This window comes from Lepus europaeus, chromosome 9 (genome assembly GCF_033115175.1).
Source record: "Lepus europaeus isolate LE1 chromosome 9, mLepTim1.pri, whole genome shotgun sequence".
NCBI classification, from domain to species: domain Eukaryota; kingdom Metazoa; phylum Chordata; class Mammalia; order Lagomorpha; family Leporidae; genus Lepus; species Lepus europaeus.
This window is the reverse complement of record NC_084835.1, coordinates 47,086,713-47,107,185: the sequence shown is the minus strand read 5'-3', so window position 1 is coordinate 47,107,185 and position 20,473 is coordinate 47,086,713. Positions and strand designations below refer to the sequence as shown.

Here is a 20,473-nt window from a genome sequence, read left to right as displayed (position 1 = left end):
TGTAGAGAGAGGAAAATAGAAAGATCTTCTATCTGCTGATTCAGTCCCTAGATGGCCACAATGGCCAGAGCTGGGCCAGGCCAAAGCCAGGAGCCAGGAGCTTCTTCTGGGCCTCCCACATTGGATGCAGGGGCCCAACCACTTGGGCCATCCTTCACTGCTTTCTCAGGTACATTGCAGGGAGCTGGATCAGAAGTGGGACAACCAGGTCTCAAACTGGTGGCCATATGAGATGCTGGCTGCGCAGACGATGGCTTTACCTACAATGCCACAATACTGGCCCCCCTCCCATATATTTTGCTTCAGAAATATTTGTATATGAGGGTACTTCAAAACGTTCATGGGGAAGTGAAATTTTAAAATGTTTTATTGCAAAATCCATAGTTCCTCCTAAAATGCATTTTCCATGAACTTTATGAAGACCCCTTTCATGCATAGATTTCAAAAATGTTTTATATTAATTAAGCTCATATTTTAATTTTAAGTTTTCTGTAAGCATTTTGAAATGTGCTGGTATTTGATGACAAATCACGTATTTTTATGATGGTAATATATGGCCTACATCCTGAATGACCACCTTTCTAAAACTATGCCCCCACACTGGAATTTTGAAGCTCAGCTATGTCCAGGGGTTTAACACAAGGCATAGTCAACATGTATGAGAATTTTATTTCTGGAAATTGAGGGTTTAGAAGAGAATTAGCTAGAGGTACTCATGGGTATAGTTTCTGACTGGTGAGAGTAAAATTAAATGACATAATCTGACGGCACACTCCTGAGGGAACAACGTGTGCAGTAAAGAAGTCCCAGGGCAAGTGTGAAGAATGCTGAGAGAACTGTTCTCCTGTTATGAATGGGAGGCTCGAAAGAGGGAAGCAAAGGAGTTGATGCTTCTTAAGACCTCCTTATAAACATAATGAATCCGTTAGGGTTACATATGCCTTTATCAGCAGGTGCATAGGTAGAATTGACAAGTAAAAGAGATCCCTTAAATTCCAGATTTCATTTGAAAAGAAGAATCTGGTCCTAATGTTGGGAATCAACTATTCTTTCACAAAGAAACATGTTCTTAAAACATACTCTTCTGTTAAAACAATAAAAATGCCAAAAATCAAAGCAGAACAATCAACTGAAGTCTATCAAAAAATGTGTTTCCATGCTGTTCCTTAAAACAATAACAACAATAAATGAAACACCTGAAAATCTGATGCAGTTGTCTACCCCGCCATGGGGGAAGGTTTTCTTTCTTTTTCCATTATTTATTGGGGTGGGCATTTGACATACTTGCCAAGACACTTGTGTACCACATCAGAGCACTCAGATTCAGTTCCCAGTTCTGGCTCTGGACTCCTGCTTCCTGCCAGTGCTCACTCTGGGAGGCATCAAGTCATAGCTCAGGTGCCTGGGTCCATACCACTGGCATGAGAGACAGGGTTTGAGTTCCCCCAGGCTCCTGGCTTTCTTCTAGCTGTTCTAGGCAGGCATTTGAGGAAGTGAACCAGCAGGTAGAACTCTGTTTCCCCCTCTCCCTCTCTCTCTCCCTCTTCCTCCCCTCCCCCTCTCCCGACCCCTCTCCCTCTCCTGCACCCGCTCCCGCTCTTGCTCTGTGTGTGTCTGTGTGTCTCTGCCCCTCAAAAATTTTTGAAATATGTATATTTGTTTTGAGAAAGCAAGCTTATAAAATCGCTCCATTTGTGTAAAATTTTCATACAAGTAACATAAAGATTCCTGGTGTCACATGTTTAGATTTTTGTTAGGTAAGATGAGGTCTTAGAGGCTTGGAAATAGTATTGAAGGAAAAAATAATAGGGGCCGGCACTGTGGCGCAGTGGGTTAACACCCTGGCCTGAAGTGCCGGCATCCCATATGGGGGCCAGTTCTAATCCCGGCTGCTCCACTTCTGATCCAGCTCTGTGCTGTGGCCTGGGAAAGCACTGGAAGATGGCCCAAGTCCTTGGGCCCCTGCACCTGCTTGGGAGACCCAGAAGAAGCTCCTCGCTCCTGGCTTCGGATCACTGCAGCTCCAACTGTTGCGGCCAACTGGGGAGTGAACCATCAGATGGAAGCCCCTCCCCCCCCCCCCCCCGTGTGTATAACTCTGACTTTCAAATAAATAAATCAATCTTTAAAAGAAAGAAAGTAAAAATAATAGAAGTTTTATACTTGACTTTAAAAGTACAAAAGTTGGCTCATAGGTCAGAAGCCCAGGAAGCAAAACCAGAGTTGTTAAGCTTATGATATCAGCAGCCCATATCAGAGTGCTGGTTTGAGTCCAGACTGCTCCACTTCCGATCTAGCTTCCTGCCAGTAATGCATTTGGAAAGGCAGGGAAAAATAACCCAAATACTTGGGGCCCCTACCACTGTGATGGAAACCAGGATGGAGTTTCTGGCTTCAGCTTGGTCCAGGCCTGGTTGTTGCAGCCATTTGGGGAGTGAACCAGTATATGGAAGACTTTCTCGTGAACCAGTATATGGAAGACTTTCTCGTGAACCAGTATATGGAAGTCTGTCTGTCTGTCTGTCTCTCTGTCTCTCTCTCTGCCTTTCAAAGTAAAGTCCCAGGGATGTGGGAAGAGGAATGCCTTTAGAAGTGACTTGAGGGGCAGGCATGTGACACAGCAGTTAAGATGCTGCTTGGTCACCCACCCACATCCCACATTGGAGTGCATGGCACAAGTTCCAGCTCCTCGATTCTAATCCAGCTTGCTCCTGATGTGCACTCTGGGACTCAGCAGGTGATGGCTCAGGTGGTTGGGCCTCTGCCCACCTGTATGGGAGACCCAGATTGAATACCCAGCTCCTGGCTTTGGCTTGGCCCAACCCTGGCTGTTATGGGCATTTGAGGAGGCGAATCAGCAGATAGAAGATCTGTCTCTGTCTATCTGTCTGCCTTTTAAATAAAGTGAAAATAAGTATTTTTGAAAACACCAATGAGGCAGAGGCTCAACAGGGGAAAAAAAAAAAAGATTCTTGACATAACTCATATGCAAGTCTTTATTTATTTGGAGGGCAGGGTCACAAAGAAAGACTTAGAGATCTTCCATGCTCTGGTGTACTCCCCAAAAGCCCTCAGCAGTAAGGGCTGGGCCAGGCCGGAGCCAGGAGCCAGGAATTCCTTCTGGGTCTCCCATGTTGGTGGCAAGTGTCCAAGCACCTGGGCCATCTTCTACTGCTTTCTGAATCGGAAGTGCAACAGGGGGCTAGCTCTATGGCTTAGCAGGTAAAACCACCGCCAGCAGTGCTGGCATCCCATATGGGCACTGGTCCAAGTCCCGGCTGCTCCACTTCCAATCCAGCTCTCTGCTATGGCCTGGGAAAGCAGTAGAAGATGGCCTAAGTCCTTAGACCCCTGCACCTCCTTGGGAGACCTGAATGAAGCTCCAGGTTCCTGGCTTTGGATTGGCTCAGCTCCGGCCGTTGTGGCCATTTGGGGAGTGAACTAGCAGATGGCAGACTTCTCTGTCTCTCTTTCTCTGCCTCTGCCTCTGTGTTTCAAATAAATAAATACATCTTTAAAAAAAAAAAAGAAAGAAAGAAAAAAAAAGAAATGCTGCAGCCAGAAGTTGAACAGGCACTCCGATATGGGGTGCCAGTGTCCCAAGCAGTGCCATGATGCCAGCCCCTCCTATGCAAGTGTTGAATACCTCAGGAACAATCTCAATAGCAGCGAGCTGTGTACCTGTGCCAAGAGAAACCTTTTCTGTGTATAAGCTACATGTTGAAGTTGAAGGCTAGTGGATCTTTCCTTTTCTTTCTTTCTTTCTTTTTTTTAATTTATATGACAGGTGAGAAAGAGTAACAGAGAGAAAGGCCTTCCTTCTGTTGGTTCACTCCCCAAATGGCCATCACGGCTGGCGCTGTGCTGATCCGAAGCCAGGAGTCAGGTGCTTCCTCCTGGTCTCCCATACGGGTGCAGGGGCCCAAGCACTTGGGCCATCCTCCACTGCCTTCCCAGGCCACAGCATAGAGCTTAATGGAAAGAGGAGCAGCCAGGACTCAAACCGGTGCCCATATGGGATGCTGGCACTGCAGGCGGAGGATTAACCAAGTGAGCCATGACGCCAGCCCCGTGGATCTTTCTATAGTCATAGTTTTGAGGCTCATTTTGTGTTTGCAGAAGGTTCTGTGCCTTTTAAAAAGAACTTTGAGATGAGGGCAGTGGTGTTAGAAGTCCTGGCAGCTTGTTGGGGGAGAAGTGGAGCTGTTTCTCTGCTCTCCTGCTCCCCAGGATGCTCATTCTGTCTCTGACTCCATTCCCTTGACCAGAACAGAAGCCTGAGCCTTCCTTCTGGGACTTGCAGGAGTTCTTACAGCTGGTTTTTGGTGGAGTATGCACAGGTCATAGTACAGTATGAGGCAGGGGCATACTGCGGGGGGAGTGGGGGTGATGAGTAGATGATAGGTGGGCATCTTTTCTGAGCATGTCGTCCTGGGCGTCAGGACTCCCTGCCAACCCCCAGAGCCCCCTGTGCATCTGCATTCAGGAAGCTCCTGACCAGTCTGACTGCCGTAGTCCCCAGGCCTCGCCCTCCCGCAGAGGGGCCAGGTGAAATAGCTGTTCTCATATGTCCATGAGCTGTGCTTAGAGATTGGCATAGCCAGGGTTTTGCCTAAGCCTGTGGGAAGGTGGGGCAGGTCTGCCCAGGAGGAGGCCCCTGAGCCTTGGGACCGGCGCTGAGGAGGAGCACCGTGCGCTCCCCTCTGTAACGTAACTATGCCATCTTACGTTGCCCCCGTTTTTTCCATAAGGAAAGGCAGATTGCAGACTCTGTTTAGAGAACTCTAGACTGTGGTTCAGAGTGAGCAGGAAGAAGCAGAGCTTATGTGACACCATCAGCCAGTTAATGATTCCAGAAAACTCACCCCAAGGGAATAGGCAGTGCGTCTCTTTCCTCCATTCTGCAGAGCGGGATTGGAGTGAAGAACTCACAGAACAGCTCTTGTTAATCTGACTGCCACCCACTGTGGTGTGCATCTCAGAAGCCGCTCATCACGCACCCCAGCAGTGAGCACATCAGCTTCCGAGTTGGCAGGCAATTGCTTCCATCGTCATGCGGAGCATAGCGTGCTTTGGCTGGCTCCTGTGGTGCTGCTGTGAGCACACCGACCCTGGAGTAGTTCCCTCTGTGAGAAGCGTTGTGAAGACCACCTTATGCACACACCATCCATTTTGTGACCAAGGGAAAATTCAACACTTAGATCCAGCCCACAGAGAGATCAGACCATTAAACCACTAGACCTTTTCTGTCTTTCTCAGAGGATACCAGAAAATGAGGAAGCATTCGTTTCCATTGTACTTTCAAAATGGGAAAGTAGAGACAAAAAAAAAAAAAAGTTTAGAAAGTTAGTACATCATTTCTTCCTTCCTTCCTTCCTTCCTTCCTTCCTTCCTTCCTTCCTTCCTTCCTTCCTTCCTTCCTTTCTTTTTTAAGATTTATTTATTTATTTGAAAGACAGAGTTACAGAGAGAGAGAGAGAGATCTTCCATCCTCTGGTTCACTCCCCAAATGGCTGCAACAGCCAGAGCTGGGCCCATACAAAGACAGGAGCCAGGAGCTTCTTCGGGTCTCCCACGGGGTGCAGGGGCCCAAGGACTTGAGCTATCCTCTGCTGCTTTCCTAGGCAATAGTATAGAGCCGGATCAGAAGTGGAGCAACTGGAACTTGAAGTGGTGCCCATATGGGATGTTGGCATTACAGGTGGCAGCTTTACCCTCTGTGCCACAGCACCAGCCCCAGTACTTCTGTTTCATTAGCCCTCAGATCTCTGCCAAGTTCATAACAGTGAATCTCAGAATAAAAGGTTGAGGGAGAGGGCAGCATGTCCCAGTTGGTGGTCTGTGGCACCATGGCATCCAGGTGGATGGAGCCTCGGGGTTGGCAGGTAGCATGCAGGCCAGCCTGGTCAGTCCACCTCATGTTCCATGACCAGCAGATGCCGTGTTCTGTGTGTTGTGTGAAGTGGAACGGCCTGGGAGGCATGGCTGCCGCTGGGCTGTTCTGGCAGGGCCCTGGGTGGTAACATTTTAGCTATGTTCTGAAGGAGTCAGAGCCAGCAAGGAAAGCCCTGGGGAGAGTGGTGCAGAAGGAAGTGTGGCTGCCATGACAAATGACCCAGTGGGGTGGCTGGGAATACAGAAAGCATTCTGTCCCGGCTCTGGACCCTGGAGGTCCAAAATCAAGGTTTTGCAAGGGCTGGTTTCCTTCCAGAGGCCCTCAGGGAGAGTCTGCCCCGTGCCCTCCCCTGGCTTGCCATTCATTGGCTTATGTACCCGTCAGCCTGTCGCTGCCTTCATTGTCACTTGGACACTGTCTCTGTGTCCCGGAGTCTTTGCATGCTGTTTTCTATAAGGACATGGTTGGTGGCTTCAGGGCCTCCCCTGATCTAGTCTGACCCCATCTTAACGGCAATACACCTGCAAAGACCCTATTTCCAGATAACACGTTCGTAAGTTCCAAGGGGTAGAAAGTCAGAATATGTTTGTTGGGGACACATTTCACCCCAAAATATCTTTGGCCCCCCACTTTCGTAATAATGTCTTCCTCATTTTGTTGGTTGACCTCCACTTAATATAACTGAATCAATAGCCATTTCAGCTATACAGGTGAAAACACTAAGTCCTTCACAACACGCTTGCCCTTCTCACATAGATAAAACATGGCAACATTGTCAGCATTGTTCAAGTCTGACAACCCACGGACCATGCTTAACAGAATAATCTCAGAAGAAAGGGGGGGTGGCACTGTGGCATAGGGGGTAAAACCGCCACCTGCAGTGTCAGCATCCCATATGGGCCCCGGTTTGAGTCCTGGCTGCTCCACTTCTGATCCAGCTCTCTGCTATGGCCTGGCAAATAGTAGAAGATGGCCAAGTCCTTGGGCCCCTGCACCCACATGGGAGACCCAGAAAAAGCTCCTGACTCCTGGTTTTGGATCGGCACAGTTCCAGCCCATTGTAGCTAATTGGGGAGTGAACCATCGGATGGAAGACCTCTCTCTCTCTCTCTCTTTCTGCCTCTGCCTCTCTCTAACTTTGCCTTTCAAATAAATAAATAACTCTCTTTAAAAAAAAAAAAAAAGAAGAAGAAGAAGAAGAAAAGGAATCAAAGAGCACCCCTGGACTTGACCTTCATTTCCCAAATCCTTTTCTGTCCTACAAAGGTGGTTTTGGTTGTCGTTTTACTGGTATTTATCCCTTGCCATGTGTACTAGAAGTTTTTTAAAACATGTCTCTCTCTGTGTGTGTATGTGAGTGTGTTTGCAACAAGATGGTGTCATCAAAGGCAGGGTTAAAACAAGAAAAAAAGGTGGAAACAACGAAAGTAGAGGTGAGCAGAAGCTACAGGTACCTTCCACCATGCTGGGGGGCAGGGAGTCGCAGGTTTGAATTTGCTAACAGCTGATGTGGAAAAGAAAACCTTGGGAGCTGCACAATTCAGTTTCATGGGACTTTTACTTTTTTTAAAATTTATTTTCATTCTATTTAGAAGGTAAAGAAAGCCGGCGCCGTGGCTTAACAGGCTAATCCTCCACCTTGTGGCGCCGGCACACCGGGTTCTAGTCCCGGTCGGGGCACCGATCTTGTCCCGGTTGCCCCTCTTCCAGGCCAGCTCTCTGCTGTGGCCAGGGAGTGCAGTGGAGGATGGCCCAAGTTCCTGGGCCCTGCACCCCATGGGAGACCAGGAGAAGCACCTGGCTCCTGCCATCGGAACAGCGCGGTGCACTGGCCGCAGCGCACTTACCGCGGCGGCCATTGGAGGGTGAACCAACGGCAAAAAGGAAGACCTTTCTCTTTGTCTCCCTCTACTGTCCACTCTGCCTGTCCAAAAAAAAAAAAAAAAAAAAAAAATTAGAAGGTAAAGAAATAGCCAAAGGTCTCCCATCCCCAAATACCCACAACAGGCAAGACTGGGCTAGACTGAAGGCAGGAGCCTGGAGCTTCATCCAGGTCTCCCACATGGTTGTCAGGGATTCAAGTACTCGAGTTCTTGCTGCCTAATGTGTGCATTAGCAGAAAGCTGGATCGTAAGCAGAGGACCTTGTACTTGAACCAGGTCCTCCTAGAGGTCAAGCAGGAGTCTCACATGTGACCTGGGACTCTTTTTAAAGTCAGCCCTGAACTCCAGCATTTGGGAAGCACATTTCAGCAAAAGCAGTTGAGCAGTAGGTATGGGAGTGGAAAGGGGAGGGGAGGGTAGAGGGAAATTAGTCAATTTCTGAGACCCACATCTCCATCCTTGCTAGTTTGGCCTGGCCTGGTATTAATATAAAGCAGCTCCAAGGACAAGACGGGGCACATTTCTCTCAAACAGTTTTCCCGAATGTTGCCTTTTTTTACCTTCTTTATCACCTCACACTTCCACGTAGGTGGGTGTCAGTGATGAGGCCTATCCTGGCTTCCGTGGATTTGGGTAAACCTACATGCACGCACCAGAGGCCTCCTCCGCAGTACCCCACACTGCCATGGCAGTGTTTTTGTGACCTAAAATCATTTCTTTTGCTCTGGAAAGGTGTGTGTGCGTGCACACATGTGTGTTTGTGGGTGTGTGGGTATGTGTAGAAGACCTGTTGGAGCCAGAACGGCTGCCACTCCTGTGGTGCACCACTGAGCCCTTGCCCTGACTTTGCACACATGTTGCCCAGCTGTTTTCCATCCAAAGATAAAACAAACGCCGCTGTGTAACTGTGAACCCAGGAGAACACTGCCTGTGGGTTTACAAGCATCTGAACACATGAGCCGTGAGGAGGCTGGGGCCTTTGCAGAGTGACCGGGAGACAGCTCGCTGAGAAGTCGGGCAGCGCCCCACTTCTTCCGCACGGTGGTGCCTCTCTGGCCCTGTCTCCTCGCTTCACTGGGCAGGGTCACCAAGTGCCTGTTGTACAGGGTTGCAGTGAGAACTTTGTCACCTTACACCACGTCCCACGGGTGACTGAGTCTTTATTACAGCCGTGTGCTGTCATGATTGGACTGTGCTTGTCCAAGGTGAATGAAAATCCTGTTCCTTTTTTGTCTTTTGGATCTGTAGGGCATCATATCACATATATATTAATGGCCTGATGAATGTTTATTTTCATCCTGCACTTGACTTTTTTTTTTTTTTTTTTTTTTGACAGGCAGAGTTAGACAGTGAGAGAGAGAGACAGAGAGAAAGGTCTTCCTTCCGTTGGTTCACCCCCCAAATGGCTGCTACGGCCGGCGCGCTGCCAGGTGCTTCCTCTTGGTCTTCCAAGCGGGTGCAGGGCCCAAGGACTTGGGCCATCCTCCACTGCCTTCCCGGGCCACAGCAGAGAGCTGGACTGGAAGAGGAGCAACCGGGACAGAATCCGGCGCCCCGACCAGGACTAGAACCTGGTGTGCCAGCGCTGCAGGTGGAGGATTAGCCTAGTGAGCTGCAGCACCGGCCATCCTGTACTTGACTTTTGTGGAGTTGTTGGAACAGTGCTGAGAGCATGAATTGGTCTGATAGAATTACCTGTAATTGGCTGTTTTCATAAGAGAGTGTGAAAGTCTATTTTGTTGGGTGTTAAATCTTGATGTACATTGTAACATTTCAAGAAGAGAAAAGATATTTCCCACCAGAGACGGGGAAATACTCACTGTCAGGTCCTTAAAGAATGGTTTGACACTGATTGTTTTCTAATATCATGTTTCCTGAGCTCATTACATCACTGTCAAGTTGACTTCTCCATTGGAATTGAGAAACACTGGATTATTTTGCCTAGGTTTTTTCAAAGGTTAAATAATTTCTGTGACTATCGTAACAGCCACCGTGGGGAGCAGGTGAAAGAGACAAGACCTTTGAGCTTGGAACTATGGGATTCATATCCAGTCATAGCTCTTCCAGTTTGATCACACGGACTTTTGAGGCTGTATCAAAAGTAGGCAGTGATACCGACTTCGTCTGTAAAGCGGAAGGGCTGGAGTAGGTGCTTTCTGTGCTCCCAGAAAGAACAGGCTCTCGGGGTGGGCACTCAGCGCAGCAGTGCAGACACCACTTTGCATGCTCACATCCCATAGCAGAGTGCCGGGGCTCGAGTCCCAGCTGCATTCATGGTGCCAGCTTCTTCCTAATGCACACCCTGGGCGGCAGCAAGTGATGGCTCAAGTACTTGAGTCCCTTGCACCCATGTGGGAGTCCTGGATTGAGTGCTTGGCTCCTGACGTTGGCCTGGCCCAATCTTGGCTGTTATGGGCACTTGAGGAGTGAACCAGTGGGTGGGGATTCTCATTCTCTCTCTCTCTCTGCCGCTTGCTCACTCAAATAATTTTTTTTTAAGTTGATGTACTGTTTGATCCCAGATAGAACCTGAGATTGTGTGTGTGTGTGTGTGAATCCTATGAAGCTTTGGGGCTGGTGCTATGGTGCAGTGGGTTAAAGCCCTGGCCTAAAGCGCCGGCATCTCATATGGGTGCTGGTTCTAGTGCCGGCTGCTCCTCTTCCAATCCAGCTCTCTGCTGGGGCCTGGGAAAGCAGTGGAGGATGGCCCAAGTCCTTGGGCCCCTGCACCCACGTGGGAGACCTGGAGGAGGCTCCTGGCTTCGGATTGGTGCAGCTCCGGCCATTGCAGCCATCTGGGGAGTGCATCTGGAAGACGTCTCTCTCTGCCTCTACCTCTCTCTGTAACTCTGTCTTTCAAATAAATAAAATAAAATCTAAAAAAAAAAAAAAAAAGGCCAGCTTAGCCAGTGCACCACATCATCCACTATGAACTGTCTTAAATTACCTCTCTTGGATCCCATCCTGCAGTTACCAGTTGCTGGCTCTAGTCTTCGTAGATCACGCCTACCAGGATGCTAGGTTTGAGCAGAGGAAATGAAACCGAGTCAGTTACTCTGAGATTGATAGTAGACCTGCCATTGCAGGAAGTGGTGAAATGTTGATGGATAGTTGAAGACAGAACTACAGCGAGAAACAGGATGTGTGCTTTCCATTCATGCCCAGTTATTTTTCGCTCATGCATTTCAGGGCTCCTTTTGCACTTTGTTTTGACTATTTCAATAAGGCTATGGCTCCTTTTTTTTTTTTTTTTTCCTAGACTTAGTCATCAAATGCAAAATAATTGTGGAAATTTTGTATCAGTTTAGATATGGTAAAGGTATATACTTCCAGCCATTACTATTACTCTTTAAAAAAAAAAAAAAAGATTTATTTATTTGAGAGGTTGAGCTACAGTCAAAGGGAGAGACAGAAAGAAAAGTCTTCTATCCATTGGTTCATTCCCAAATGGCTGCAACGGCCAGCCGGCTGGAACTGTGCCGATTCGGAGCCAGGAGCCAAGAGCTTCTTCTGGGGCTCTCTTGCAGGTGTAGGGGCCCAAGCACCTGGACCATCTTCCCTGCTTTCCCAGGGCATAGCAGAGAGCTGGATCAGAAGAGGAGCAGCCGGGACTAGAACCGGTGCCCCTATGGGATTCTGGTGCCACAGATGGAGGATTAACCTGCTATATCACAGCACTGGCCCCACTATTACTCTTTCATATTAGTTATGTTTACCGTAACTTGTGAGCAATCTTTAATTTTTAAAAAATCTTCCAAATAGGATATTATTTTACATATGTAGAAAGAATAAAAGTTATTTTAAAGTTATGCTATAGGATTACATTTCTGATAGAAAAGCCTACTTTGAATGTAATTTTATTGAGATATGTATTAGTATTATCAATTGTCAGTTCTGTTTTTTTAGATTTATTTATTTGAAAGGCTAAGTAGAGCAACAGAGAGAGAGGGAGAGACAGGAAAAAGAGAGCCCTTTTGTCTGCTGGTTCACTCTGCAGATGACTGTAACAGCTAGGGCAGGGCCAGGAGCTCAGAATCCCATCTTGGTCTCCCCACATTGGTGACTGGGCCCAAAGCATGTAGGTCACCACATTAGGAGGGAGCTGGATTGGAGATGCTGCAGCTGGGACTCGAACCGGCACTCCAACGTAGGCATTGTGAGTGGTGGCTTAACTTATTGCACCACCATGTTGCCCATTCACGTCTCTTAAATGCTGAGTGTCTTCACTCTGTAATTAGGACGATCTTAACTGGGGAGGTGGTCTTCACTTAGAGATAAAATATAAATAGTGACTGCAACGAATAACTCAGTGTATGTGTTCCTTGGGGTTTTCAAAACATACCTGGTGTTTTTAAGAGTCTGCTTATGTGATAAGGCCATTAACAGAGCTTTCTGTCATGGACTGGCCTGATGTGTTTTGATTATAACAGAGGAAAACCACTAACCACCTTAAATGAGCTGCTTTTGGAAGTGGGAAGGCCAAGTTACAGAGGCAGATCGTAGAATTTACAGCAAGTGGCAGCTTAGGGCCAGCTCTAATTGTTGCGGTAGTTGAATGAACGAAATGGCTACTCTTTCATGGCTCAATTTTTTCCCCCCAAAGGAATAATTTTGTTTTTTGTGAATAATGATAATGTTGTCTACAGAAAATAATCAGATAAAAACAAGCCTAACTTGCATTCCTCAGACACACTTTGCACACCAAGGCTATTTTGAAAGTTCAGTCACTGTATCCTTTCTTAGGATTAGAGTTCAGAATGTTGCTTGTGTAAATTTAGAGTTCCTATGAGAACTTTAATATTAATTTGGGAAACTAGCCAGTCTGAGGAAGTAAATGTGGGGTTAGAAGAAATAAAATGAATTGGTTTGGACAATGAAGGATCAAAAGTGGACACAGAATTCTTTCTTTTTTTATTTCCTGTATAAAGTGGTCACTGTGAACTTACTATAATGCTGAAAGTGAGAGATAAGGGGTGAGCTTTGTGGTGCAGCAGATCAAGCTGCTGCTTGGGACACCCACCTCCCATATTAGAGTGCCAGTTCAAGTCCTAGCTTCGCCACTTCCAGTTCTGCTCCCTGCTAATGCTCCTGGGAAGCAGTGGATATTGACTCAAGTACTTGAGTTCCTACAACCCACATGAGAGACCCAGATAGCGTTCCTGGCTCCTAGCTTCAGCCTGGCCCAGCTCCAGCTGTGTTGGCCATTTGGGGAGCGAACCAGGGCATGGAAGATTGTGTGTGTGTGTATGTGTGTGTCCCCTGTCTCTCTGCATTTCAAATAAAAAAAATCTCTAAAAGGAGAGGAGGAGTGGGGAGAGATAAGCTGTTGCCTAGAGGCTAGACATTCACATCAGCTGGTTCTCTTGTTGGGTCACATGGCCTATTCCTGCCACTCTCCTGCCTGTTTCAGTTTACACTTGTAGGTCTGAAAAAAGCCTGGATTATAGCTGAGGTTAAAGTCCTGGCCTGAAGCACTGGCATCCCGGCACCCCGGCATCACGTATGGGCACTGGTTTGAGTCCTGGCTGTTCCACTTCTGATCCAGCACTCTGCTATGGTTTGGGAACACAGTGAAAAGTGGCCCAAGTCCTTGGGCCCCTGCACCCACCTGGGAGACCCAGAAGAAGCTCCTGGTTCCTTGCTTTCAATTGACTCAGCTCCGGCCGTTGCGGCCATCTGAGGAGTGAACCAGTGGATGGAGGACCTCGCTCTCTGTCTCTACCTCTATCTATAACTCTGTCTTTCAAATAAATAAAATAAATCTTTAAAAAAAAAAAAAGAGTTGCAGAGAGAGAGGGAGGGTGAGACAGAGTGAGGTCTTCCATCCACTGGTTCATTCCCCAAATGGCCTCAACAGCCAGTGCTGGGACAAGTCAAAGCCAGAATTCAGGAGCTTCATCCAGTTTCCCATATGGGTGGCAGGGCCCCAAGTATTTGAGCCATCTTACACTGTTTTTCTCAGGCCATTAGTAGGGAACTAGATCGGAAATGGAGCAGCCGGGACACAAACCATCACCCATGTGGGATGCCGGCATCACAGATGGCAGCTCTACCCACCATGCCACAATGCTAGCCTCTAGTGAGGAACTTTAAAGTCTCAAAGTTATACTGTTATAAAGGACACTTAGTATGTGGCATTCACATAATGCACAATAATGACAATCCAAACCGTGTCAACATGAGAATTCACATATATAACATAGTCAGGAACGTTTTAAAAATAATTCATATGCATCTCCCCCCAACCTTCCCCAACAACAGTTGGAATTGTATGTATTCATTTAATGGTGCTAAACTTAGAGATGTTAGCAGAATTTCTTTAGGAATTCTGGGCCCTGTACAGGGTGGCTCAGTTGGAGGAGGCTGAGCAGAGCTGAGCTTGGGAAGAAACAGAGTGCAGTCCTAAAGAAGGGGATTTCAGAGCCTGTGTTACTCACGGGAGACCCTGTGGTGTGGTAGGAGGAGCTCTGGCATTGTGTGGGCTGCCAGTCCTGACTGCCCCTTGATGGGGTGACCTTCAGCTCACTGGGAACACAGGACAATAAGGAAGCAGCTTCAGGAGGGGGTGGGCGTGGGGAGCAAGTGCAGTGATGTTTGTCCTCCTTGTGGTGTTCTGCATTCTTCTTAGAAGATACGGTTGAGGCCGGCGCCGCGGCTCAATAGGCTAATCCTCCGCTTTGCAGCGCTGGCACACCTGGTTCTAGTCCTGGTCGGGGCGCCGGATTCTGTCCCAGTTGCTCCTTTTCCAGGACAGCTCTCTGCTGTGGCCTGGGAAGGCAGTGGAGGATGGCCCAGGTGCTTGGGCCCTGCACCCCATGGGAGACCAGGAGAAGCACCTGGCTCCTGCCTTCGGATCAGCGCGGTGCACCGGCCACAGCGCAAAGGCCGTGGCGGCCATTGGAGGGTGAACCAACGGCAAAGGAAGACCTTTCTGTCTCTCTCTCTCTCACTGTCCACTCTGCCTGTCAAAATAAAATAAAAAAAATAAATTAAAAAAAAAAAAAGAAGAAGAAGATACGGTTGAAATGGCTTGTACGGTCAGTGAAGCCACTGCTCTTAATTTTTCATTTCTAACATCAGAGCTTAGTAAGAGGCACTCGCTTCTCTCCCAAGTTCATCCGTCTTTATCCCTTAAATGCAAGTCAGTAACTAGCCAGGGAGAACTCTGCCTCAGTGAGAAATACTGCGGGGAATCAGTTCCCAGTCTTACTGAGGCTTGGACCAGAGATGTGCTACCCTGGTCCACCAGCTCTGATGGAGCCCCTTACCAGGGGTGGTCGAGGTTTCGCAATATATGGTGGACGTTGTCCACAGTATCTCAGACATGAATGTAATTATATCATAGCCATCTTACAACATTACTATGCTTTTAAAAATGTCTCAAACTAATAAAAATGGCAACCATGGTTTAGAGCCATTTAGTAAATCAGTAGCTGATTTCAGCTGACCTTACCTTGGTTCTCCTCTTTACCTTGGCCATCTCCCCCTCTGTCCCTCCCTCCCACGCTTCTTCTTTTTAAAGATTTCTTTGAAACGCAGGGCGACAGAGAGATCTTCTACCCTCTGGTTCCTCCACAAATGGCCACAACAGCCAGGGCTGGTGTAGGCCAAAACCAGAAGCCCAGAACTCCATCTAGGAGTTCTGCTGCATGGGTGGCAGGTGCCCAAGCTCTTGGACCATCATCTATGGCTTTCCCAGGTGCATTAGTAGGGAGCTGGCTCAGAAGCAAAGACCAAGCATCTGGACTCAAACCAGAGCTCCAGTGTGAGATGCCAGTGTCGCAGGTGGTGGCTTAACCAACTGTTCCACCTCCGCTTTTCTAAGCTCTTTGGCAATTCCAGCAGTGAAGTCCAGGGCTTTCCTTGCTGAAAGTCCTTCAGTGGTGGCTGCCGCTCTTGTCCCATTTACCTTACCTCCCCCCCCCGCCCCGCCCCCCTTTGGACATGCAGGGTGCGTCCTTGGCCTGATGACACCGTGCCCTGTGAAGGGACAGCAGGGGTGGGGAAGGCATGTCCCTGCACAAAGCTCACATTGTGCTAATTACATTGAGAACGACAGGTCTGAGATACTGTCTTTGTTCAGGATTTCCCATTGCACCTTCTGTTGACATCAGCTCGCTCTCAGTGGAGCCTCATCTTCCTGCTGTTGGGGGATGGACTATACTTGTACACGAGTTTAGCACTGGGCTTGTCTCAAAGCCACTCCATGTTTGGTAGTCTTTGGAGGTAGAGAAAGGTAGGGACCTTGTCAGCAGCTCACCATTTGCACTCGCTTTTCAGTTGTCAAAAAGATGGTCCTGGGAAAACTGCAGTGTGTGTTACGTTGGTTTATTTTTTTAAAAGATTTATTTATTTATTTGAACATAGTTACAGAGAGGGAGAGAGACAGACACAGAGATCTTCCATCCACTGGTTCACTCCCCAAATGGCCGCAACGGCTGGAGCTGGGCCATGCCGAAGCCAGGAGCTAGGAGCTTCTTCCAAGTCTCCCGTGGGGGTACAGGGGCCCAAGCTCTTAAGCCATCTTCTGCTGCTTTCCAAGGTGCATTAGCAGGGAGCTGGATTCGAAGAAGAGCAGCTGGGACTTGAACCAGTGCCTATGGGATGCCAGCAGCTTTTATGTTGGTTCTTTTAAAAACAAAAAACAATTAAGTGCATCCAAGGTAATAATGAAAAAATTACCTATCCTACACAATGTAGGATTATTAAGTCTAGTGGGTAACTTAGAGAAGAAAAACAGCTGTCTGAAATCATATAAAAGGCCATCTGATTAGACAGAACAGCCATACAGGCTGCTGTCTGATACGGCTCTTTTTTCTTTTTGTACATAGTTAGGTGGTGAACAGATATTGCATTTATGTGGGGCTGAAAATAAAACTGCAGTGAAAAATCTCCTCTCACCTTCATCCTCTGTCATCCCCCATCCTTCTAGGTCCCATCCAACACCTACCCCCTAAGTTATTGTTTTTGTTGCTTTCCAGCATTTATTGAGTATACAAGCAAATACAAGTATATGTTCTTACATCTTTGCTCTTTTCTTTCGTTCTTTCTCTGTCTCTCTGTCTCTCTATTTCATGTGCCTTTTGCAGTTGTTATATCTGGATATCTGTTATGTCTGGATCGGCCCATGAAGAGCCACGTTGCTGCATAACCAGCTACAGGCTGTCGCTTCCTGTGGCTGTGCCGTGGCTTATTTAATAGCTAGTCCCATATCCAGGGCATTTGGTTGCTTCCCAGTTGGGGTATTAAAGACAGCGTTGTTACAGAAAAGCGCAGGCCTGTCTCATGCAGCATATGTGCTCCGTGTGTTTAATTTCCAGACGTGGGCTTGCTGGTTCAAGGATCTGTACATTCTGAATTCTGACAGTCACTGCTAAGTTATCCTTTGTGGGGACCGTAGCTATGGAACCTCCCTCCGACAGGGTGTGAAAGCACCGTTGTCCTCACAGCCTCGCTGACAGAATGCCATCAAGTGTCTGGACAGCTGTCAGTCTGACAGATGAACGTGAGCTCTCAGTATGATGTTGTGTTTCTCCTGTTGGACTGAAGTTGGAATCTCTCTTCATATATTTAGGAGTCATTTCTATGTCCTGTCGTGAGAATTGTCTACCTGTATCTTTTGCCTATCTTTCTGTTGGGTGGTAGCCATTTTTAGAGACTCGGGAGTTGGGCCCTGGTCTGTGAAATAAATTGCCAGTGTTTTTCTTTTGTGACTTCTGTGTTTTGAATCAGCGTTAGAAAGGCCTTCCTCATCCTGAGGTCGTGCAGGAATCTCTGTTTCCCCATAATATTTTATTGCTTTATGTTTTACATATGTGTCTTTGATCTGTCCAGGGTTGGTCCTGGTATGCCATGTGAAGTATGGGTTCAACCTTATTTTGTTACTTTTTTTAAAGCACATATCCTGTTGTCCCCTGGCCAGTGAATGAAGAGCCCTAATATTTCTTCTTAAAACGTTTCTCGAGGTCCAAAAAGTTGGCAGCTCTCGCAGAAGCCTTAAAGGAAGTCTCCCTGACAAAGGCGCAGCTGGGACTAGAACTGGAAGAGCTAGAAGCAGCAGCACTGCTTGTCCAGAAGGAAGAAGCCGCGTGCCAGGCAGCCCCGTCCGTTCCCGGGCAGCAGCCACTTTGCTCCAGCCCAGAGGCAGGCGATGCCGAGGAGTCGGAATCGGAGGGGTCAGAGGCCAGCAGCACTGTGTCGTCGGAAACCGAAGGCTCCGATTCAGAACCCGAGGAGCACAAAGGTGGTCCCTCCGAGTCGGGGAATTCTTTGGAAGGCCCCTTTCTCGAACAGAGCAGCGCCCTGCTTCTTGCTAGTGGTGGGGTGTGCAGAAACCCGGCCACGCAGCAGTCTGACGTTAGCCAGCTAAAGCCTCTTGCCTCTCGCCGGGCTCCTGGAGAGGGCAGGCCTCTCATAGAGGAGCTTGGAGAGCGCCTGGAGACAGCCGTGCAGGTGTCCAAGGCCGAGGGTGCTGCGGCTGGAAGCCAGGGCAGTGTGCAGGAGAGAGGGGCGCAGCAGATGCCAAGTGGCTGACTGCAGGTGGCTGTACTCATTGTGCAACTCGGCCCGACTTGGTTCACCTGTGAGTCAGAATGCCCTGCTCTCACTTGCCTGCTGTAGACAATATTGTGTTTCCGTAAGCTGATTCTGAGGCCATTTGGTTTCCTTGTTGGAATTCTAAAATTAAAGTTCTAAAGTCATTTTACCAAATGTGTAGCTGATAAAGATGAAGATAATGGCGTACTGCTGCCAGAAGCTCGGGACTGTAGAGCCCATGGATATGTGCAGCCTCACTGAGGTCTACTCGACAGACAGCAGACCGCCCACACTGCAAGAGTGTGGTGCCCCAGGGAAACCCTCGCCACCATCCAGGCCGTGACCTCCGCATCTCCTCCACGTGTCCCCAGGCCCCTTCGTTATCCCTCCCGGCCACCGGCCTTCCCCAGGCACCCGCTGCTCAGCTTTCTGTCCCTGCACATGAGTGTGCCTTTCCTACCACCGTACATGGATCGATCATGCAGTAGTATGTGCTCTTTTTCTGGCAGACATTTCCACTCTGTGCAGTTATTTTGAGAGGCATCCCATGTGTCAAGAGTTTCGTTGTGTTTCATTACTGAGTACTATTTTCTTGAATTGATTTGTCCATTCACCTACTGATGCTGTTTGGACAGTTTCCAGTTTTTGACTGTTACAAATAAAACTGTTAGGAACATTTGTGTACAAGTCTTTGTGTGGGCATATGCTCTCATTTCTCTAAGGTAAATATCTAGACACAGAATAGCTGAGCCGTATGGTGGGTATATGCTGAACATTTGAGGAAACTGTGGAATTGCTTTCCCCCATACCTATACCATCTCCTTCCTTCCTCCCTCCCTCCCTCCCTCCCTCCCTTCTTCCTTTCCTTCCAGCAGAGTGACAGAGAAAGAAGAGAAAGAGACCTTCCACCCACTAGTTCATTCCCCAAATGCCTACAACAGCTGGGGCTGGGCACTGCTGAAGCCAGGAGCCAGAAACTCCATCCAGGTCCCATGTGGGTGATAGGGGCCCAAATACTTAAGGCATCATCTGCTGCTTCCCAGGCACATAAGCAGGAAGCTGGATCAGAAGTGGCGTAATGGGGCTGCTCTTTTGTCATAGCTGGTAAAGCTGCAGGCATCCCATATGGGCACCAGTTTGAGACCTGGCTGCTCCACTTCCAATCCAGCTCCCTGCTAATGTGCCTGGGATAGCAGTAGAAGATGACCCAAGTGCTTGGGCTGCTGCACCCACATGGGAGATCCAGAAGAAGCTCCCAACTCCTGGCTTTGACCTGGCCCAGCCCTAGCCATTGCAGCCATTTGGGGAGTGAATCAGTGGATGAAGATCTCTCTGTTTCTCTCTCTCTCTATCTCTGTGTGTGTATAACTCTTCCAAGTAAATAAATAAATAAAATCTTTAAAAAAAAAAAAAAAAGGAACAGCAGCAGCAGTGGAGCAGCCAGACTCAAACTGGCACTCTGATATGGGATGTGAGCGTTTCAACTAGCAGGTTAACCCACTGCACCACAATGTATGCCCACCTGTACCATTTTCTGTTCCCACCATCAGAGTGTGAGATTCCTAGTTCTTTTCAGCATTTGGTACTAAGATGTAGTGGTATCCCTTGGGGCCAGCACCGTGGCGTAGTAGGTTAATCCTCCACCTGTGGCGCCAGCTCCCCATGTGGACACTGGTTCGAGTCCTGGCTGCTCCACTTCCAATCCAGCTTTCTGCTATGGCCTGGGAAAGCAGTGGAGGATGGCCCAAGCCCTTGGGCTGCTGCACCCACATGGGAGACCGGGAAGAGGCGCCTGGCTCCTTGCTTCAGATTGGCACAGCTCCAGCCATTGCGGCCATTTGGGGAGTGAACCAATGGAGGGAAGACCTTTATCTCTTGTCTCTCCCTCTCATTGTCTGTAGCTCTACCTCTCAAATAAAATAAATAAAAACTTAAAAAAAAAAAGATGTGGTATCCCATTGTGGCTTTTTTATATTTATTTATTTTAAGATTTATTTATTTATTTGAAAGGCAGAGTTAAAGAGAAGGAGAAAGAGAGAGTGACCTTCTATCTGCTGGTTCACTCCCCAGATGCGTGAGCCAGGTCGAAACCAGGAGCTTCATGTGGTCTCACACGTGGGTGGCAGGGGCCCAAGCACTTGGGCTGTCTTCTGCTGCT

At 48.2% G+C, this 20,473-nt stretch overlaps 1 protein-coding gene across 1 annotated transcript in view; it reads left to right on the top strand.

The window, feature by feature from the left end:
• The window catches only part of SHQ1 (SHQ1, H/ACA ribonucleoprotein assembly factor), a 134,856-nt gene extending 114,679 nt beyond the window's left edge, over nucleotides 1-20,177 (top strand). Inside the window, exon 11 of the mRNA XM_062201270.1 lies at nucleotides 17,745-20,177. Coding sequence (XP_062057254.1) covers nucleotides 17,745-18,312 — 568 coding nt within the window. The 3' untranslated portion in view covers nucleotides 18,313-20,177. The remainder of the gene's footprint in view (nucleotides 1-17,744) is intronic.
• The last annotated feature ends 296 nt before the right edge of the window (nucleotides 20,178-20,473 follow it).